General features: G+C 33.1%; 2 protein-coding genes and 1 pseudogene across 4 annotated transcripts; 2 read left to right on the forward strand and 1 right to left on the reverse strand.

Annotated features, from left to right (window-relative positions):
• The first annotated feature begins 5330 nt into the window (after positions 1-5330).
• Positions 5331-8062, forward strand: LOC109016977. Of its 3 annotated transcripts, XM_019004741.1 has the most exons (4): positions 5340-5456; positions 5614-5658; positions 6548-6658; positions 7538-8062. In XM_019004741.1, exons 3-4 carry the CDS (start codon positions 6586-6588, stop codon positions 7750-7752), a joined length of 288 nt encoding a protein of 95 aa, XP_018860286.1. In that variant the 5' UTR covers positions 5340-5456; positions 5614-5658; positions 6548-6585; the 3' UTR covers positions 7753-8062. The 3 variants fall into 3 exon arrangements, with proteins under 3 accessions (XP_018854857.1, XP_018854859.1, XP_018860286.1); XM_018999312.2 differs by lacking the exon at positions 5614-5658 and having other exon boundaries at positions 5331-5456; XM_018999314.2 differs by lacking the exon at positions 5614-5658 and having other exon boundaries at positions 5337-5456; positions 6511-6658.
• Positions 8063-10629: 2567 nt separating this feature from the next.
• Positions 10630-13890, forward strand: LOC109021983 (probable eukaryotic translation initiation factor 5-1). The gene is made up of 2 exons (XM_019004739.2): positions 10630-10788; positions 11949-13890. The coding sequence occupies exon 2, from the start codon at positions 12302-12304 to the stop codon at positions 13640-13642; it is 1341 nt and encodes a 446-aa protein (XP_018860284.2). The 5' UTR covers positions 10630-10788; positions 11949-12301; the 3' UTR covers positions 13643-13890.
• Positions 13891-15711: 1821 nt separating this feature from the next.
• Positions 15712-16645, reverse strand: LOC108984654 (annotated as a pseudogene).
• Between the last annotated feature and the right edge of the window lie 584 nt (positions 16646-17229).

Genomic DNA, 17229 nt, shown 5'->3' on the forward strand with positions numbered 1-17229 from the left:
AGTTTACCTTTTTTTTGCACACCTATTTAAATGGGATAAATAATTTTTTTTATCCTTAAATTAATCGATTTTACGTTATAAGCTAATGAAATTTATATATTGCATTTTTAAATTATCTAAACAAAAATATTACAGTTACACATAAATTTCATAAAAGTGAACTAATAAACTGACATAAGTTTATGTGATATGTTGAATCTATTTATAATAAAATTAATTTTACAATCTAATATACAATATCAATCTATATCAATTTGTGTGTTTATTTTTATAAAAAAAAAATTGTAATTAAAACATTTCTCTTATTTAAAATTACTTAATTTCCATCCCAACACTAAAATGTGTAGTCTATATATATATATATATATATATATATATATATATTTTATAAGAACAATCATCTTTAGTCGAGATCAACAATTACAGACATTTGTCAAGCCAAATGGCTTGAGGAAGAAAGTCTAGGATACAATCTCATCACATCTCAATACTATCAACCCTCCAAGCATTACGAGCAAGTTTATGAGCTGTCATATTCTCCTCTCTATACACATGATTTAAAGAACAACTACCAAAACAACATTTCAACCACTATACTCCTGCAAACAGAATCCCAAGGATGGAGTCCACCATATTATTTTGCTATAAAGATTGCACTAGCAACAAACAATAACTTTCAACTAGTATATTCGAAATACCCATAGTGGAACATAATTGAAGACCACGAAAAACTGTCGACAGTTTAATAGCCTCTGGATCTTCAACTTCACTTTCAATTTTACTAGCAGTCATTACCACATTTCCTAATGCATCTCTAAGAATGACTCCTACCCTAGCTTTTTGAAGATCACCAAACTTAGCTCTATATGTGTTGAGCTTGAGCACGCCAGCTGGAGGAGGCTTCCAACTAAGATGATTTTTGAGCTGTACTTGTGCTTTTATTGAAACTGCTTTGAAGCTATGTAGACGACCCAAAGCATGATTGGTCACATGGTTAGGGCTCAACCTAATCTTATCAAATTTTAACTTATTTCTCTTATACCAGAACCTCCATGCAAGACAAAAAAAATAGAGCCAAATTGTTGGAATCCTTACCCTCAATAAACTGCATAGTAAGATCAATAACATTTAGGAAAGTCTTCTGAATTAAAGAAGGGAATAACTGTTTCCATAAATCTTAGAGCTGACTATAAGAGAAAACAACATGAAGAAAATCCTCTATTAGATGCAAACAGAAACTACAATGTGTTTCATTAATCACATGCTTCTTTACCAAATTATCCTTTGAAGGTAGAGTCTTTGTACAAGCACGCCAAGCAAACACTCTGATCTTGTTAGGCATTTGCATCTTTCACAAAGTTTTCCATAACCTCTGATGCCTACCCATAGAAGAAGATTGTATTAGTCCCCCGTTGAGAAAGAATAAATTTATAACAGCTTTTAACAGAGAAAAGTCAACTCCTCTCATGGCTCCATATCCATTTATCTGATGTTTCTCTAGGATAAATCATCACTTTCATAATATCTGTAACTATGATTGGATTGAAGAGAATTATAAGCTTTTGAAGGTTCCACCACCCTATTTCCTTATCTATAATAGAAGCCACAAAATTCCCCATGTTATGTATTTGCAACCCCAGTACTTGATCCAAGGACTTATGCACTGGAACCCATTGTTCAATCCACAAATGTGCAACTTTCTTATCTCTAATCCTCCATCTACATCTATTCCTCAACTTTTTCTTAACCTCCCAAATACTCCTCCAAGTATATGATGGACAATTGCCCAAACTAGATTCCATAAAATTAGACTTGGAAAAGTACCTAGCCTTGAGGAGTTTATGTAAAACCGAACTATCATTCTGCAATAACCTCCAGCCTTACTTTGCAAGAAGAGCAAGGTTAAAGGTTCTAAGATCCTTGAAGTCCATACCTCCTTTAGACTTCCTTTCACACGTATTTATCTAACTAACCAAATGAATCCTCATTTCCTCCTTTTTTGCCCCCACCAAAATTTAGACATTAAACCTTCAATTCTAAACAAAAACTAGTAGGCAAAAGAAAACAACTCATGGAAGAAGTTGGAATAGATAAAGCCACAACTTTTAATAAAATCTCCTTACCCTATTGAGATAACAGTTTTTCATTCTCTTTGTAATTTTTGCCATACCCTTTGCTTAATAGATTGAAAAGTCCGAGATTTTGATCTACCAATTATTGGTGGCAACCCCCAAGGTACTTCTCGTATTGCTGAGTTTCACTATTACCCCATAACAAACGAATTTCCTCTATAACATCAATACCCACATTGCTACTAAATATCATAGATGTTTTCTCTTTATTAATCTTCTGCCCTGACACACCCTTATAAGCATCTAACACAGCTTGAACTCTTATATTTTCCTCCACCTCAGCCTTACAAAAAATAACACTATCATCCACAAAAAATAGATGATTAATGTTAGGAGCACCTCTACAAATTTTTATCCTAGAAATTTCCTTCCTTATACCTACTACATTTAATAAGGATGTAAGCCCTTCAGTACATAGAAATAAGAGATAAGGGGATAATGGATCTCCTTGCCTCAAACCCTTACTAGGAATGACTGGCCCTTTTGGTTCTCCATTAACTAACATAGAAAATGAGACAGATTGAACACAAAGCATCACCAAAGAAGTAAAACCAGGATGAAAACCCATCGCTTGCATCACCTTGTTGAGAAAACTCCACTCTACCTTATAGTAGGCCTTGCTCATATCTAATTTTAATGACATATACCCTTGTTTCCCCTTCTTCTTATGCTTTAAAAAATGCACAAATTCATATGCTATAAGCATATTGTCTGTAATTAAACAGCCAAGAACAAAGACACTTTGACTCTCCCCAATTACACTAGGTAATATACCTTTCAATCGATTGGAAATGACCTTAATAATCAATTTATAGGCCACATTACACAAACTAATGGGCCTATAATCAGCAACAGAAGCAGGATATTTTTTCTTTGGAACAAGGGTAATATATGTATGGTTAAGAGATTGAGGAAAAGCACCTGAGTTTAGAGCTTGTAGCACTGCTTCAATTACAGATTTGCCCACCACATGCCAATGTTTTTGAAAAAATACTGGGGACATCCCATTAAGACTAGGAGTTTTTGATGGATTCATTGCTGATAAAGCCAACAAGACTACTGCTTCTATATAACCCTTACTAAGATCTTCATTCATAGCAGATGTAACTCTTCTAGCTAGAGATTCTAGAAAATCAGTAGCACTATTTGGATTTGAGCTCTTAAAAATATTTTCAAAGTAATTTAAAATAACCCTATCTCTCTGCTCACCAAACTGTCAAACCACTTCCTCATCTTTTAACTTTACCAATCTATTCTTTCTCCTTCTCTGAGAAGCCTCCATATGGAAATACTTGAAATTTTTGTCACCTTCTTTTAATCATAATGCTTTCAACCTTTGCCTTCACGTTACCTCGTCAGTTTCCATCCATTTTTTCACTTTCTCTCAAGCCTTATTATGATCTGTTGTGAATTCCCTCACTGGATCAGTGACATGCAGCTGCTCCATATTTTGTATTGCCATATTTAATTGCTTCTATACATTGCCAAAACAATGTCTATTCCAACTATCTAGTTGAGTCCCACAATCCTTTATCATACCCATAACATCTACCATGTTATTCCCATCCACACTTCTCCTCCAAGTTGTCTTGATAATATCCTCACAAGCTTGCTCCCCTACTCACATTTGTTCAAACTTAAACTTCCTTCTAGATCGAGTATGACCCCACCCCCCCTCCCTCAGTGTTAACCCATAGTGGAACGTGGTCAGAATAAGCCACCAAGCCATGCATAACAGAGGCATTTGGAAACTTATCCCACCACTGCATATTCACCAATACTCTATCCAATCTCTCACAAATACAATGAGACCCTCCCCTCCTATTACTCCATGTAAACTTGTTACCCCTGAATCCCATATCCCTCAAGGCACAATCATTAACCACATCCCTAAAAGCAGCAATTTGCCAATCTGGCCATGGACTTCCTCCCCATTTCTCATGATGATGCAAAATTTAATTAAAATCTCCTACCACCATCCAAAATTCTCCATTTTGTCTACCAAATGTTCTTAACAAATCCCACGTTCTAGATCTTTGACTAACTTCAAAAATTCCACAAATACCTGTCAAGAACCAAGACCTTTTTTCAAGACTAACGATAGGTTTATTACTCTCTTATTACTATTTTACTATTTTATAATGTATTTGAATTTTTATTTTTTTATTATTTTTTAAATATTTTTAAACATCCTTAATCATTAAGATGTCTGGTCTATTTAAGTGTGTTTGCATGTTAAGATTATTTCAAATCATCTGTAAATAATAATGAAATAATTTATGAATAGTTTGAAAATAATAATATACTGTTTGTAAATAATAATGAAATGGTTTGAGATGGTCTCAACAACCAAACACATCCTAATTATCTCGATTTGAATAAAGATGGAATCATATATGTTAATTGTCACGTTGAGATAACTATTTGGATTAGAACCTCACCTCACATCAACTTATCTTCTTATTATAATTTTTTTAAATTCATATACAAAATATAATAAATAATTTAATTTTTTTAAATCTTAAAATAATAATAATATTAAAAATAATATTCTAATAATATTTTATTTTATTATTTATAATTCATCTTAATTTATCTCTAAATTCAAACGATTCTAAAGATTAAAAAAAAAAAATAGAAAGAATAAAAATTGTCCAATATACACAAAAATCTATAAAACTTTTCACCAAGAGTAGCACTAGCGTGCCGCTGGCAGCGGTAAGCTGCAAGTGACCGCTAGTGCAAAACTAATGTTTTTTTTTTTAATCAATTTTTTTATTTATATTTTTTATTATTTTTAAATATTTTAAAAAAATAAAAAAAATTGTATCAATATATCTAAAATTATTTTTTTAATCATTAAATAAATAAATAATTTAACAAGCAGTCTGTATGATTGCGACGACAGACTAACTTTATTCTTTCATATAAAGTACGCATGAAATCATATAATTTTATAAATTTGTTTGGATAAGGAGTACTCTTACCGCTTAGCATACTGTTCAGTAATTTTTTTTTATATATATTAATACATTTAAATACTTTTAAAAAATAAAAAAAATATATCAATATATTTAAAATTATTTATTTAATTATTAAATAAATAAAAAAATTTGACCAGCGGTCACAATGGGGCGGCATATTAGTTTTACTCTTGGATAAATTTAACAGTTTTGGAGGAATAAGGGCACAACTGAAAATTACGGCCAAACAATTGGCAAAATGCTGCAAAGCTTGCCCTAAGCCAGAATTCTTTTAGGTCCTCCGCTTTGCTTTTGTAGCCCGAGTCTTCTTCCTAAACTCTATCTTCGATCGCCTCACAAGGTAACACTACTCCTCTTCTATTTCTTCCTCTTGTAAAGTATCTTCTGCTTCCCTTAGTTTTCCCCTGTGAATATGTTCCTTTTCCCAAACTTTCGCTGTCAATTTTTTGATTTCGTTGGTTGTGAGTATTAGCTAATATCGGATTTCGGTCGCACAGGCCGTTTGCTCTATCGGATTTCAAATATTATATTCTTCGGTTAAGGTTATTGTATCTAGACTGGAATTATTTAATCTTTTTCCTTTTCCCTATATATTCTTATATTTGTTGTGTTTAGTAATTTCTGCTCGATTTAGAATTAAGTTTCTGTTTTCTTTGTTAATTCCGAGTGAGATTTTGATCTCTTTCATGCTTCGTTCTTTTTATTAAAGCAAAACCACTAAAATAGATGGTATTTAGATATGAAGTTTCTCTTGTCAATTTGAATTTTGTTGTTATCTATATTCTTAGCAACCAAACAGAGGATTAGACTGTCTTGTTTCACGGCCACCTAAGCTTTAGTTTGGAGCGGTTGCAAACTTTTCCTCTAAATGTGAAACTAGAGAAAGGGAGGAGGAGCGGTTGTGGTTGTTGTTGTGAAGAAATTATTTCTTTCTTGTTTGATGAATTTCACAGTTTACATTGAATTTCACAATTATCCCTGTTTGGATTTAATTCCCTCACTGAATTTAAATTTTCACAGATCTCATCTTTGGAATTACTTTTTTCTTTTTTTACAAATATCTTTGGCATTACTGGAACAAAAGCATAGTGTCTTAACTCATGAATAAGAATCACTCAATTTTTTTATTAGTTTCGAGGAACTTATTGGAGTTGACAAAAGTTGTCTAATACTTCCTATGTATCTGGGCTATGCCTTTTATGCTTTTTGTTACAAAAAAAGCAGCTGTCTATTACCATATTAGATGCTTGAGCACGTATTCAATTTGCATGATAACCCCTGCTTCTAAATTTGACATTTCCTTTTGTTGTGGATGGGCACACAAACACACACACGGAGAGAAGCATGATATTTTTTCTTGGTGGTTAAATTTATTGCTGATGTATCTATTGAAGGCATAAGAGGAATCTGACTCGACTGATGTTTGAGCAGGCAAGTAAGAAGCAAGAGCTTATTCATTTCCTGCCACCATGTCCTTGAACAAAGGAATGAGGTCCTGTGCAAAGTTGTTGATGTCCTCAGAAGCATTTCTGTCGAAATCAGGTTAGTTTGATGCACTTTTTTTTTCCCTTCTAAAGCATCTGGTATTCCCCTCTTCCCCATGCAATTTATGGCACCTGCCTCTTATGTTATGGTTAAGTACATGCATAATATTATACTTGAGATGACAATTTTTTTTTTTTTTTTATAAGTAAAGAGATGGCAATATTTTTTTTTTTTTGATAAGTAAGAGATGGCAATATTTGAAAGGTAAAAAACTATCAGTTATTCACATTTTCATTTTTCATGAGGCTTATTATATATTTCAAGGTTTTAAATAATGCTAGTTAATCAGAACCAGAAATAAATTTCATTGAAATCCGGTATGCTATCATGGTTTGCAGAAATGTTAATGTGCAAAAACATTCTTCATGGTGAGGCAAAACTGAGGTCTAAGAGATGCATGCTAGCAGTTTTCTAGAAATGTTTTTGCAAATTCATACAATTTCGGTATTGCACCTATGATGTGCATGATAAGTCTTTGAGTTTATTAAGTGTCTACAAGTTAGAGATACTAGCCACTTCCAGTAATATATGCTTCAAATTTCTATTTATTCCTGATGTTTTAAAACTTTTGATCCAAGACTGATGCAAGTTTAGTCAGCGATTCTGAATTTTGTGAAGCTATCATTTGTAGTTTTCTTAAAAAGATTTGAAACCATGTTGTTAGAGAATTGAATATAAAAGAAATATTAAGTGTGGTATGATATGATAGACTTTACTTCGTTTAACTTGCAATCTATTGTGGATTGTTCTGTCAAGTTTTATTCTTTTCGTTTGTTTGAAAGATATCTTGGTTTTCATGGCTTGTTGTCAAATATCAAACTCTGACTGCTTGCCCAAGCCCCTAAACAAGAATAATGACCTCTTTTTTCCTACCAGCAAAGAGGGGGTTTCACTCGACTGAGGTGAAGAGAATGGGAGGACATGGTCACGATGAGCCTTACTATCTGCATGCCAAACACATGTATAACTTGGACAGGATGAAACACCAGAAGTTGACAATGAGCCTTGCTGTGTTAACTGCCTTCAGCATTGGTGTGGCTGTCCCAGTTTATGCTGTTATATTCCAGCAAAGGAAAACAGTTTCTGGTTGAGTATCCTGCTTTCTTACAGCAATAAGATTATGCAGTATTCCTGTCATTTGGCTTGGTTTCGTTTTGTGTTTGGAAATTGTCACATTGCTTCTTGTTCCATCACTCAGTGGATGACCGTTTTCCATGTGAATTACATGGCCGTAGACCATTCTGCTTATTTCTGTTGATCACATGATGTGGATGTTTTTTCATCATCTTAATCACCCCTTCTGTATTTCAGGGTGCCTCCTAGTAAAGAGAAGGTACATTTGCTATTCAATTTAAAACATGAATAAATGTTCTAGACTTTTGGGACATTTGCCCTTCTAAACTATAATGTTTTTTAGTTGCTTTTCAGACAATCAAACATTATTTCACGCTCCAAATTATCACTTTTTGACAATTTGTAACATGTATCTTATTTTTCAGCAATCTCAAGTGTCGAGTATAAATCGAGGGTGCAATCATTAAACGTAATAGTTTGTGATGCAAATTGATCATTTTGGATGCAGGTTAAAAAAAAATAACCTTAAAAGTAGAGTTGAAGCATGACATATGTGACAATAAAGTATAACTTCATCATTGCTAAATCTGAAAGTTTGTATGAAGACATTTCTTTCTTTTTTAATATATATAGATAGAAGTCACCATTGGAAGCATCTATTTTACACACATGATGTGGCATAATCTAGATTACACATCTTTTTAAATGAGTGTTGGGAACAGTCAATTAGAAATAGTCACGCAGTGAGTCCAAAGTGTGTACTGTTATAATGACTTCTTTCTAATATTACTCTTTTTTTTTGCCTCCTCCTTGTATTCCAATATTGCACTTACGTATTGATCATATAAATATAATTTTCACAAAAATCCCATTGAATACGAAAACTAATGGAATATTTTGAAGCTTATACCAACAGACGGTCAAGGGAAGAAAACTTTGTACTTTCTGCCTTTTGTCAAGAAAAGCATCTTCAAAACCTTTTGGATTATAGAGTAATTTCGGTCAATAATTTCAAAATATTTTTTTAAATTTAAATTTATTTATGGTAGATTTTTTAATTATTCATAAATATTATTTTTATTAATATATTTATAATTATTACCTAATAATTATTAAATAATTTTCAATTATTGGTGAGATCCACCCCTTTATCAAATAAAAAATTAAAATTATTTCATCTCATCTCACTATCAAAACATACATTTTTTAACAAATTATTACATCTTATTTTAATTCAAAAATTTTATTATTTAAAATATATCATCTCATTTCATAACAGCATAATCAAATCAGACCAACAAAATGCAAGAGAAATTATAGATTTTCCTTTTCGTTTTTTTTTTTTTTATTGTTTTCAAATCAATTATATTAACAACCAAACTATTTATTGTTTATTATTTTTCAAATATATATATTTTAAAATAAATTATATGATTGGTAGTTGAACATGTTTCATAATTATCGTGACAGGTGCTTAAGCTTATATAGCCATTTTTTTTTAATTTTTTCCGAGTGATCAGATAGCTTATTTTATGCAAAAGCAATTCATCAATTACATCGATGACACATGGCACATGCAAGTTGCTTCGACACGCCAAGTCTTGTCGGAGAATTGCGTCTGAAAATACTCATCGTCCAGTGAACGTAGAGATTATCCCCATTCTTGAGGTTTCTAATCCTGCAACTTGCATGATATGAATCATAACAAAAAAACAACAGAAATAGTCATGATCAAAGACAAAACTAGAAATTGAAATGTGAATCCTAAGCCTAGAAAATTAATCAAAAATTTTATAAATTAACATGATCGAGTAATGCTATATACAGTCGTAGAATGTATAAATACCGTACAGTTATTTTAAAAAATAGTAGAGTCCACTCATAAAAAATTAATTTATTGTCACGTGAATCTCATATTTATTTATTTTTTTCAAAGCGACTGCACGATACTTACACACTCACGACTGCAAGTATCATTTTTTTTTGCCAATGAAATAACTTTTATAATATATATTTTTTTAAATCAAACATTTCTCAATTAAAATAAAAAGAAAAAAATATAGGAGAATTAATAAAGATGTTCAAATTCCGTCATAATCAATCATTTATTTTTTATAAGAATTAATATGTGGTTACGAGAAAATGATACAAATATAATTATTCTTTACGCAACTCTATTTTAAATAAAATATATTTTTATAAAATAACATTATCATTTTACATAAATAATTTCAAATTAAAACGAACCATAGATTATACTAGTTCATTCTAAAAAAAAGAAAAATAATTTGTATAAATTTTAAATAGACAAATCGCTTCAAACTTTTGTAAAAATAATTCTCATCTTAAAAAATCTAAATAAAATTATTATTTATTAGTAAAATTCAATTTTTTTCAAAAAATTTATATGAGATTTATATATTTAGAATTTGTATTTAATATTACTTTTTATAATATTAAGATTTATTTTTAATAGAGAATTGCGTGATTTATTAATTGCTTGAAAATGAGTTATAAAATAATTTAGATTTAAAAAATCTTTTGATTTTGATTTGGGGATAAAGTTGTAATTTTACCCATAAACACGACGTGGCATGACTGTGACCTTCGATGGAATACCTCTTTTTAATGTTTTTATACCTTTTCCCTGTCCGTTTCGTACCCTATCTCTCCAACGTCAAGAAATGAATTTAAATTCTCGAACAAGAAAAAATATATATAAAAAAATAAATAATACATATTTACAGAAAAAAGTAATTTCTAGACAAGGACAAAACAGTAAAATCAGGATGAGATTGACGATAGGCGATGTGATATATCCCACGACAGGTCAGTTTTATGATAAAATATTAAAATTTTCAAGGAGCTGAGTTTGCCCTAAGCGATGACGTGTAGGGTTTTCTGTTCCTCACCGAGCCCTGAGGCATCCTATATAAATACCGTGCTCCTCTCCTTTTGTCAAATATTACCACCCAGCTCTTAGCGAAGCCTCGAGACATCTTCGTCTCCTTCCTGGCCTCTCTGTCCCTCTCTCTCTCTCATCACATTTGGAGGTAACAACTCCCATCTTTCTCATCGTCTTCTGTATTATTTTCTGGAAATTTTCTTTACGTTTTGTTTTCTTCTTTGAGTTTGAGTTTGAGTTTGCGTTGCATCGTCGTTGATTTTTATCGCTAATAGCTGGTTGTTTTATTTTTATTGTGGTTGATCTCGATGGTATTTGCTTGATCGGAGATCAAATGTCTCGTTTTTCAATAAAAAGCTTGTTTCTATAGTGGATTCGTCTAGATCTGTCTGGCTCTTTTTTTTTTCCTTCTATTTTTTGGTCGTCAGTGTTCTGATCTAAATCTTGGATAGTTGACGATTGTTTTCTGCTTGACTTGGATCTAAAGTTTATACTAATTGATAATAAAATTTATTATCCATCAAACAAATTCCCCGTTATTGACAAATCTCGGATTCAGTTTAGTAATTGTTCTTTAAGAAAAAAAATAAATTTCTTTCACCGATCTATGAAATTTATCTTGCGTAGGTTTGATCAATTTAAATATGAATTACACCCACCGATTCATTTCTTTTTCTTTTTCCTTTTTTTCAAGTATTAGTTCTTTGTTATTTATACTTCATTCGATTATTTATTTTTACTTTATTATGACGCGATGTCTGATATTTTCGAATTCCTTGCTTTTACTCTTACGTTTAGTGATTTTTATTTTTTATTTTTTTATTTTTATGCTAATGAAATTGAATCTTTATTCTACAAGGCAAGGGTTTGATATGTAATTAGAAGCTGGTTTTCGATTTTAGTGCTTAGTTCATTATACAACGCTTTGCCTCCATCGATACTTTGGGCCTTAAACCTATAGACATTAGCACAGGACGATTACTTTCAGATATGAGGTTTAGGATTAGGTTACATGGTTTCTATTTCTGCTTTCAATGAACTGGTGTTCCTTTAATAATATAAAGTCCCAAATAACGTCTATCTGGACTTTGCTAATGAATTGTCTGTTCAGAGTTTTAGTTCTTAAGCTACATATAAATTAGAATTTAACTAATAGTTTTTGACTTAATGACTTAAATTTTCTAGCGAGCCAAAAAAAAAAGAGGCAAGTGCTGGCTGAAATCCTTGTCTAGGCTGGTTTAGAAGTTTATATGTTTGTAACCTTAATCAGAATCGCCTAATCGTTCTAAACTCTGTTATTTGTTTCAGGAAGTTGGCAGTTTTGTCTGCTCTGCAGCTCGTCAAAGTGGAGGGCGTTAAGTTTGAAGCTTCTTTTATGTCTGAACGGGCTACTCTCTTCTTGTCATCAATTGGTTTGCTTGGGGGATACTGTCCTAAGTCTAGAAAAAAGAACAGACATAGTGCTGCTAAAGTTGGATGCATGCATCTTGGCTTAGTGGAAGGCTACAGGGCTCACTGTCTGGGTTGCCAGTTTATTTGTCCATTTCCAATCACAAGAAATTTTACTAGTACAAGGAGTATCTCTGATCGCTAGAAGAAGCTTCTGACTTGTGCATCTTCTAAGAACCATAATCCAGCAGTCTGACACCGCTATTAACAAGATGGCATTACAAAACATTGGTGCTTCAAACCGCGATGATGCCTTCTACAGGTATAAGATGCCAAAAATGGTAACTAAGATTGAAGGTAGAGGAAATGGCATCAAGACTAATGTGGTTAACATGGTTGAGATAGCAAAGGCCCTGGCTAGACCTGCTTCTTACACTACAAAGTACTTTGGATGTGAGCTTGGTGCACAATCCAAATTTGATGATAAGACTGGAACTTCCCTTGTCAATGGTGCTCATGACACTGCAAAGCTTGCTGCGCTTCTGGAAAACTTCATTAAGAAATATGTTCAGTGCTATGGCTGTGGGAACCCAGAAACTGAGATAGTGATCACTAAAACACAGATGATCACCCTTAAATGTGCTGCATGTGGATTTCTTTCAGATGTTGATATGAGGGACAAGCTTACCACTTTTATTCTCAAGAACCCACCTGAACAGAAGAAGTCATCAAAAGACAAGAAGGCAATGAGAAGGGCTGAGAAGGAGCGGCTTAAGGAAGGAGAGGCTGCTGATGAGGAGATGAAGAAGCTAAAAAAGGAGGCAGTGAAGAAGAAAGGCAGCTCTGCAAGTGCAAAGGATGTTGCTTCCAAAGCTTTGACGAAGAAAAGAAGCAACAGCTCTGACGAGGATCACTCCCCAGCTCGCAGTCATGCTGATGAAAATGAAACACCAGCCGATGATGATGATGAAGATGTCCAATGGCAGACGGACACTTCATTGGAGGCAGCTCGGCAGCGCATCCAAGAGCAATTGAGTGCCGTGACTGCTGATATGGTCATGCTTTCTACCAATGAAGAGAAACAAAAGTCTGCAAAGAAGTCTCCAGGACGGGAAGAGAAAAATCAGGTTAATGGACTCAGCAATGGTCATACTAGTGCCCATGGGAACCTTGTTGATGAGATAAGGGAACACCTGAACAAGGGTTCTTCCCCCAGTCAGCTGAAATCCTTTTTGGGTTCTCTCTCCGGGACTTACCAAGAAATCATGGATGCTCTATTTGAAGCTCTCTTTATGGGCTTCGACAAGGGGTTTGCAAAAGAGGTGGCCAAAAAGAAGAACTATCTGGCAGCAGCCACTCAAGAGGAGGGATCTCAGATGGTTCTGTTGCGCGCTATAGAGTCTTTCTCTGGGAAGGCAAGCACCAAGGCTGTTAAGGAGTTGGGCTTGGTTCTGAAAGAGCTTTATGACCATGATGTGCTGGAGGAGTCCTCTATTCTAGAGTGGTACCAGCAGGGATTGGGTGGTGGCAATAAAACCTCCCAAATTTGGAAGAATCTGAAGCCCTTCATCGAGTGGCTTCAGAATGCCGAGTCCGAATCAGAAGAGGAGTGATTCTGAAGGTTCTCTCTTTGCTTATCCTATATAAATAAGATGGTTTGGTTAGTTGTACTGATTTGGAGTCATTAAAATGGGGCTGGCTTTTCTGAGCCCCTCTCATCTGCCCAATGTTATGCTCCTGTTGTTGCTTTTTGCTTATTAGCGTTTTGCTTCCAACGTTCAGTTGTTTGGTTTGGTTATGTTCGACTCCGTGACGATGAATGCTTGTATCGTGTGTTAAATAAAGTCAGCTGTTTTTGTCAGTTTGGTTTTGTCCCCTTTTTAATATTTTTCTGCGTGGATTTGGTTACGAGGAAATGCTATTTATTTTTCATATTGCAAGTAATTGACATATAAAATTACTACTTATAATTAGCCACATTAGTGTGCGACTCAGGATGAAAAAACCAAGGATAATGATTAGTATTTTAGATATATGTAAGAAGTTTCTAAGGCTTTTTAAAATGGATCCATGTACGCACCAGCCTAATGATCCTCCTCTCACCTTTTGATTATTTGTAAGAATTAAATGTTTTGCAAATTATATTTTGTCATTAAATAATGTAGAAGGTTAATTACTTATCCAATGCCAGTGAAATCAGAAAAAAGGGCCGAGAGCACCTGCAGGAATGGCATGCAATCTGCTTTTCTCGTCTAAGAGCATCCATAAATTTTTCATAATTTAACTAAAAATCACATTTCATAAAAGTTTTCCTTAAATTTTATTTATCTTTTAAAAACTTCCTACATTTTATTTTCTATCGCTATCTCTATTCTATTAAATAAAATTTTTTTATTATTTTTTTCTCTCACTTCAATTTACAATCTTAACTATTAACTCTTTTATCTTATTTATCTTCTTTTTAAATATCACATTCTACTAAATACTTATAAGATTTTGACTACCGGATACAATATTATTTTTTAAACTGAAATCTATATTATAAAAATAGTAATTTTTTTTAATATGTGCATTTTTTAATGTGATGGTCTTTTTTAATATTTACTCTTTATCAATTTTTCTAATGGTAATACCTATCCACATATTGGTGATAAAAAATTTTGTCATTTCTGTAACATTAATATTTTTTCTCCTTTCTCTAGTGGTAAGATTTTGAAGATTTTCTCAAACGGTAACATTTTGAACTCCTACCTCCAATGGTAACATTCTTTATTTTTTCTCTAACGGTAAATTTTTTTTCTCCAGTCTCAACGGCAACCACAAACAATCGATCAAGAAAATTAGTTGGACAACAATGAGAGAAACAGATTTTAAAAAAAAAAAAAAATTCATGTGAAATTGCTCATCACTTTCTTAGCAGCCAAACAATCAACACACTCAAAAACCTAATGTAGATCATCCTCAAAAATCCACAATCCCAAGCCTAAATGAATGGATTGATCAAGAAAAATGGTTGGACAGCAATGAGAGAAACAGAGTAATTAAAACAAAAAAAAAATAGTGTCAAAGCATCATCATTTTCTCGACAACCAAACAGTCAACACAACCAAAATAATATAAACAAATCAATGACAATGCAAGAAAAAATGAGAAGCAGTTTCCTCAAACAAAGCTCAAAATCATAAATCTAAACGAGAGTAGACAAAAATAAAATGAAGTTGGTGAAAGCATTGTAAGCTTTCTCGACAGCCAAACGATGAAGACATCGCTGACGCAGAGAGAGTTGTAGGCTCTCAATCGTATACTTACCTTGATCATGACGTCGAGAGAAAGAAAAAGGGAGAGAAATAGAGAATAAAAGAGATATTCCAAAAAATAATACAAGAAAATGAGAGAAGAGAAAAACGGTAACGATTTTCAAGAAACCAAAATCAAACTTACAAAAATTGTCGATAGAGAGGGGTTGCGATTGTTGGTATTGCGAGGGAAATGCCAACCGAGAGAGAAGATGACGTGGGACGAAAGCCAAACTGAATGCAATGGGATGTACAGTCGTTCCTTATATATGGGGAATGACTGTACACTATAAACCCATACAAAAAAATGAGGATTGAGATGGAGAGGATTTTTTTTTAAAAAAAAATTATAAAGATAGGAGATATGAAAAGTCCAATGGAATGCTCTAAAGCCTCCCAACAAACCTGGCTTTTGAGGTTGCTCTAGGATAGTTAATGCTTGCAAGTCCCTACGTTATTAGGCAGGCATATAAAACATCATGATTCAAGCATGCTAATTGACTGTAGCACTTCTCTTATGAGTTTATTGTCATGCCCAAGCTGTTGGTAAGTACCTAAAATGGAAAACTGAAATAATTCAAACGGCACTGATTTCAAACACATCCAACGGTGTGAATAGCCGTTTTAGCAGACAAGGAAATCTATAAGCAAAGGGTATTTAGAAAAGCCAAGGCAAAAGTTAAAATTTGGTTAAAATAAAATGTTTTGCATTTTATTTATTCTGTACAGGAGAAATTTTCACATTGAATTATCTATCTATTAGTCAAAATAATAATAAAATATTATTAATTTAATGATAATATTATTATTTTCTAATTTATTTTTGTCAACCTTCTCCATTTCCTTAACCACATTGTAGCCTTCCACAACTTTACCAAAGACAACATGCTTCCCATCCAGCCATATTGTCTTCTGGGCGCAGATAAAGAACTAAGAACCATTGGTGTTTTTTTTTTAAAGGAGAACCATTGGTGTTAGGTCCAGCATTAGCCATAGATAAGACCTTTGACCTGGTATGTTTCACTTTGAAGTTTTCATCCTCAAACTTATGGCCATAAATTGACTATCCTCCGCTACCATTTCATTTTCCCCTTGGGAAATCCCCAACTTGGCACATGAAATTTGGAATAATCCGGTGAAATGCCGACCCCTTGTAGTGTAATGGCTTCCCAGAACTTCCGATTCCCTTCTCCCCAAGTGCAAAGGGCACTGAAATTTTCAGCAGTTTTGGGGATAACATCAGCAAATAGCTCCAATTACAACTCGGCCAGCTTTCATCTTTCCAATTAGAATGTCAAAGAAAACCTTTGGGTTTGACATCTTGTCTATTAAATCCAAGGGGTTCCAGCAAGAATCAGATTTCACATAACAGGCCTGTGCAAAGTTGAAAGCATATAAGCATTTCTATTCTAAAGGCAATAGAACTTCAAACAATTTCAAGGCTTCTTTTAAATCGTATCAAATAATCTCCAAAAAGCACCACCAAGGAGTACTCACATAAGTTATAAGCATGCTTTTGTTTACATAATCTAAATGGCTTCAGTCAAGAGGTTGATTTATAGTATAATATATGCAAGCTTTATATCATCAACTCAATAGATAGATCTACTAACACAGAAAAGTGAAGCTCTTCATATGTTCCTCTTAATTCAAGTACTTTATCAAGTTCTGCATATTTTCCTCTTAGTCCGTATCAAAATACTTCTCATTCAAAAAAACCAGTTCTCAAGACTCAACATCAATAATGTTCCTATCGTCCTCCTATCTAAATACTTATATCTTGATATGAAACATTCAGCTGCGCAAAAAAGATGTTTTGATCCATAAATTTCAACTCTCTCCAACTATACAAGAACACTGCACAAATAGTGTGAGATGGAGTGCTCATTGTGCTGATACATTAA

This window comes from Juglans regia, chromosome 13, assembly GCF_001411555.2.
Source record: "Juglans regia cultivar Chandler chromosome 13, Walnut 2.0, whole genome shotgun sequence".
In the NCBI taxonomy this organism is placed as follows: domain Eukaryota; kingdom Viridiplantae; phylum Streptophyta; class Magnoliopsida; order Fagales; family Juglandaceae; genus Juglans; species Juglans regia.

Bases quoted from the DNA above. Each gene is read 5' to 3' on its own strand.
- LOC109016977 (XM_018999312.2), top strand. From the start codon at position 6,586: ATGTCCTTGAACAAAGGAATGAGGTCCTGTGCAAAGTTGTTGATGTCC. The intron at 6,659-7,537 runs GTTAGTTTGATG...TTTTCCTACCAG, and splicing joins AGCATTTCTGTCGAAATCAG to CAAAGAGGGGGTTTCACTCG.
- LOC109021983 (XM_019004739.2), top strand. From the start codon at position 12,302: ATGGCATTACAAAACATTGGTGCTTCAAACCGCGATGATGCCTTCTAC.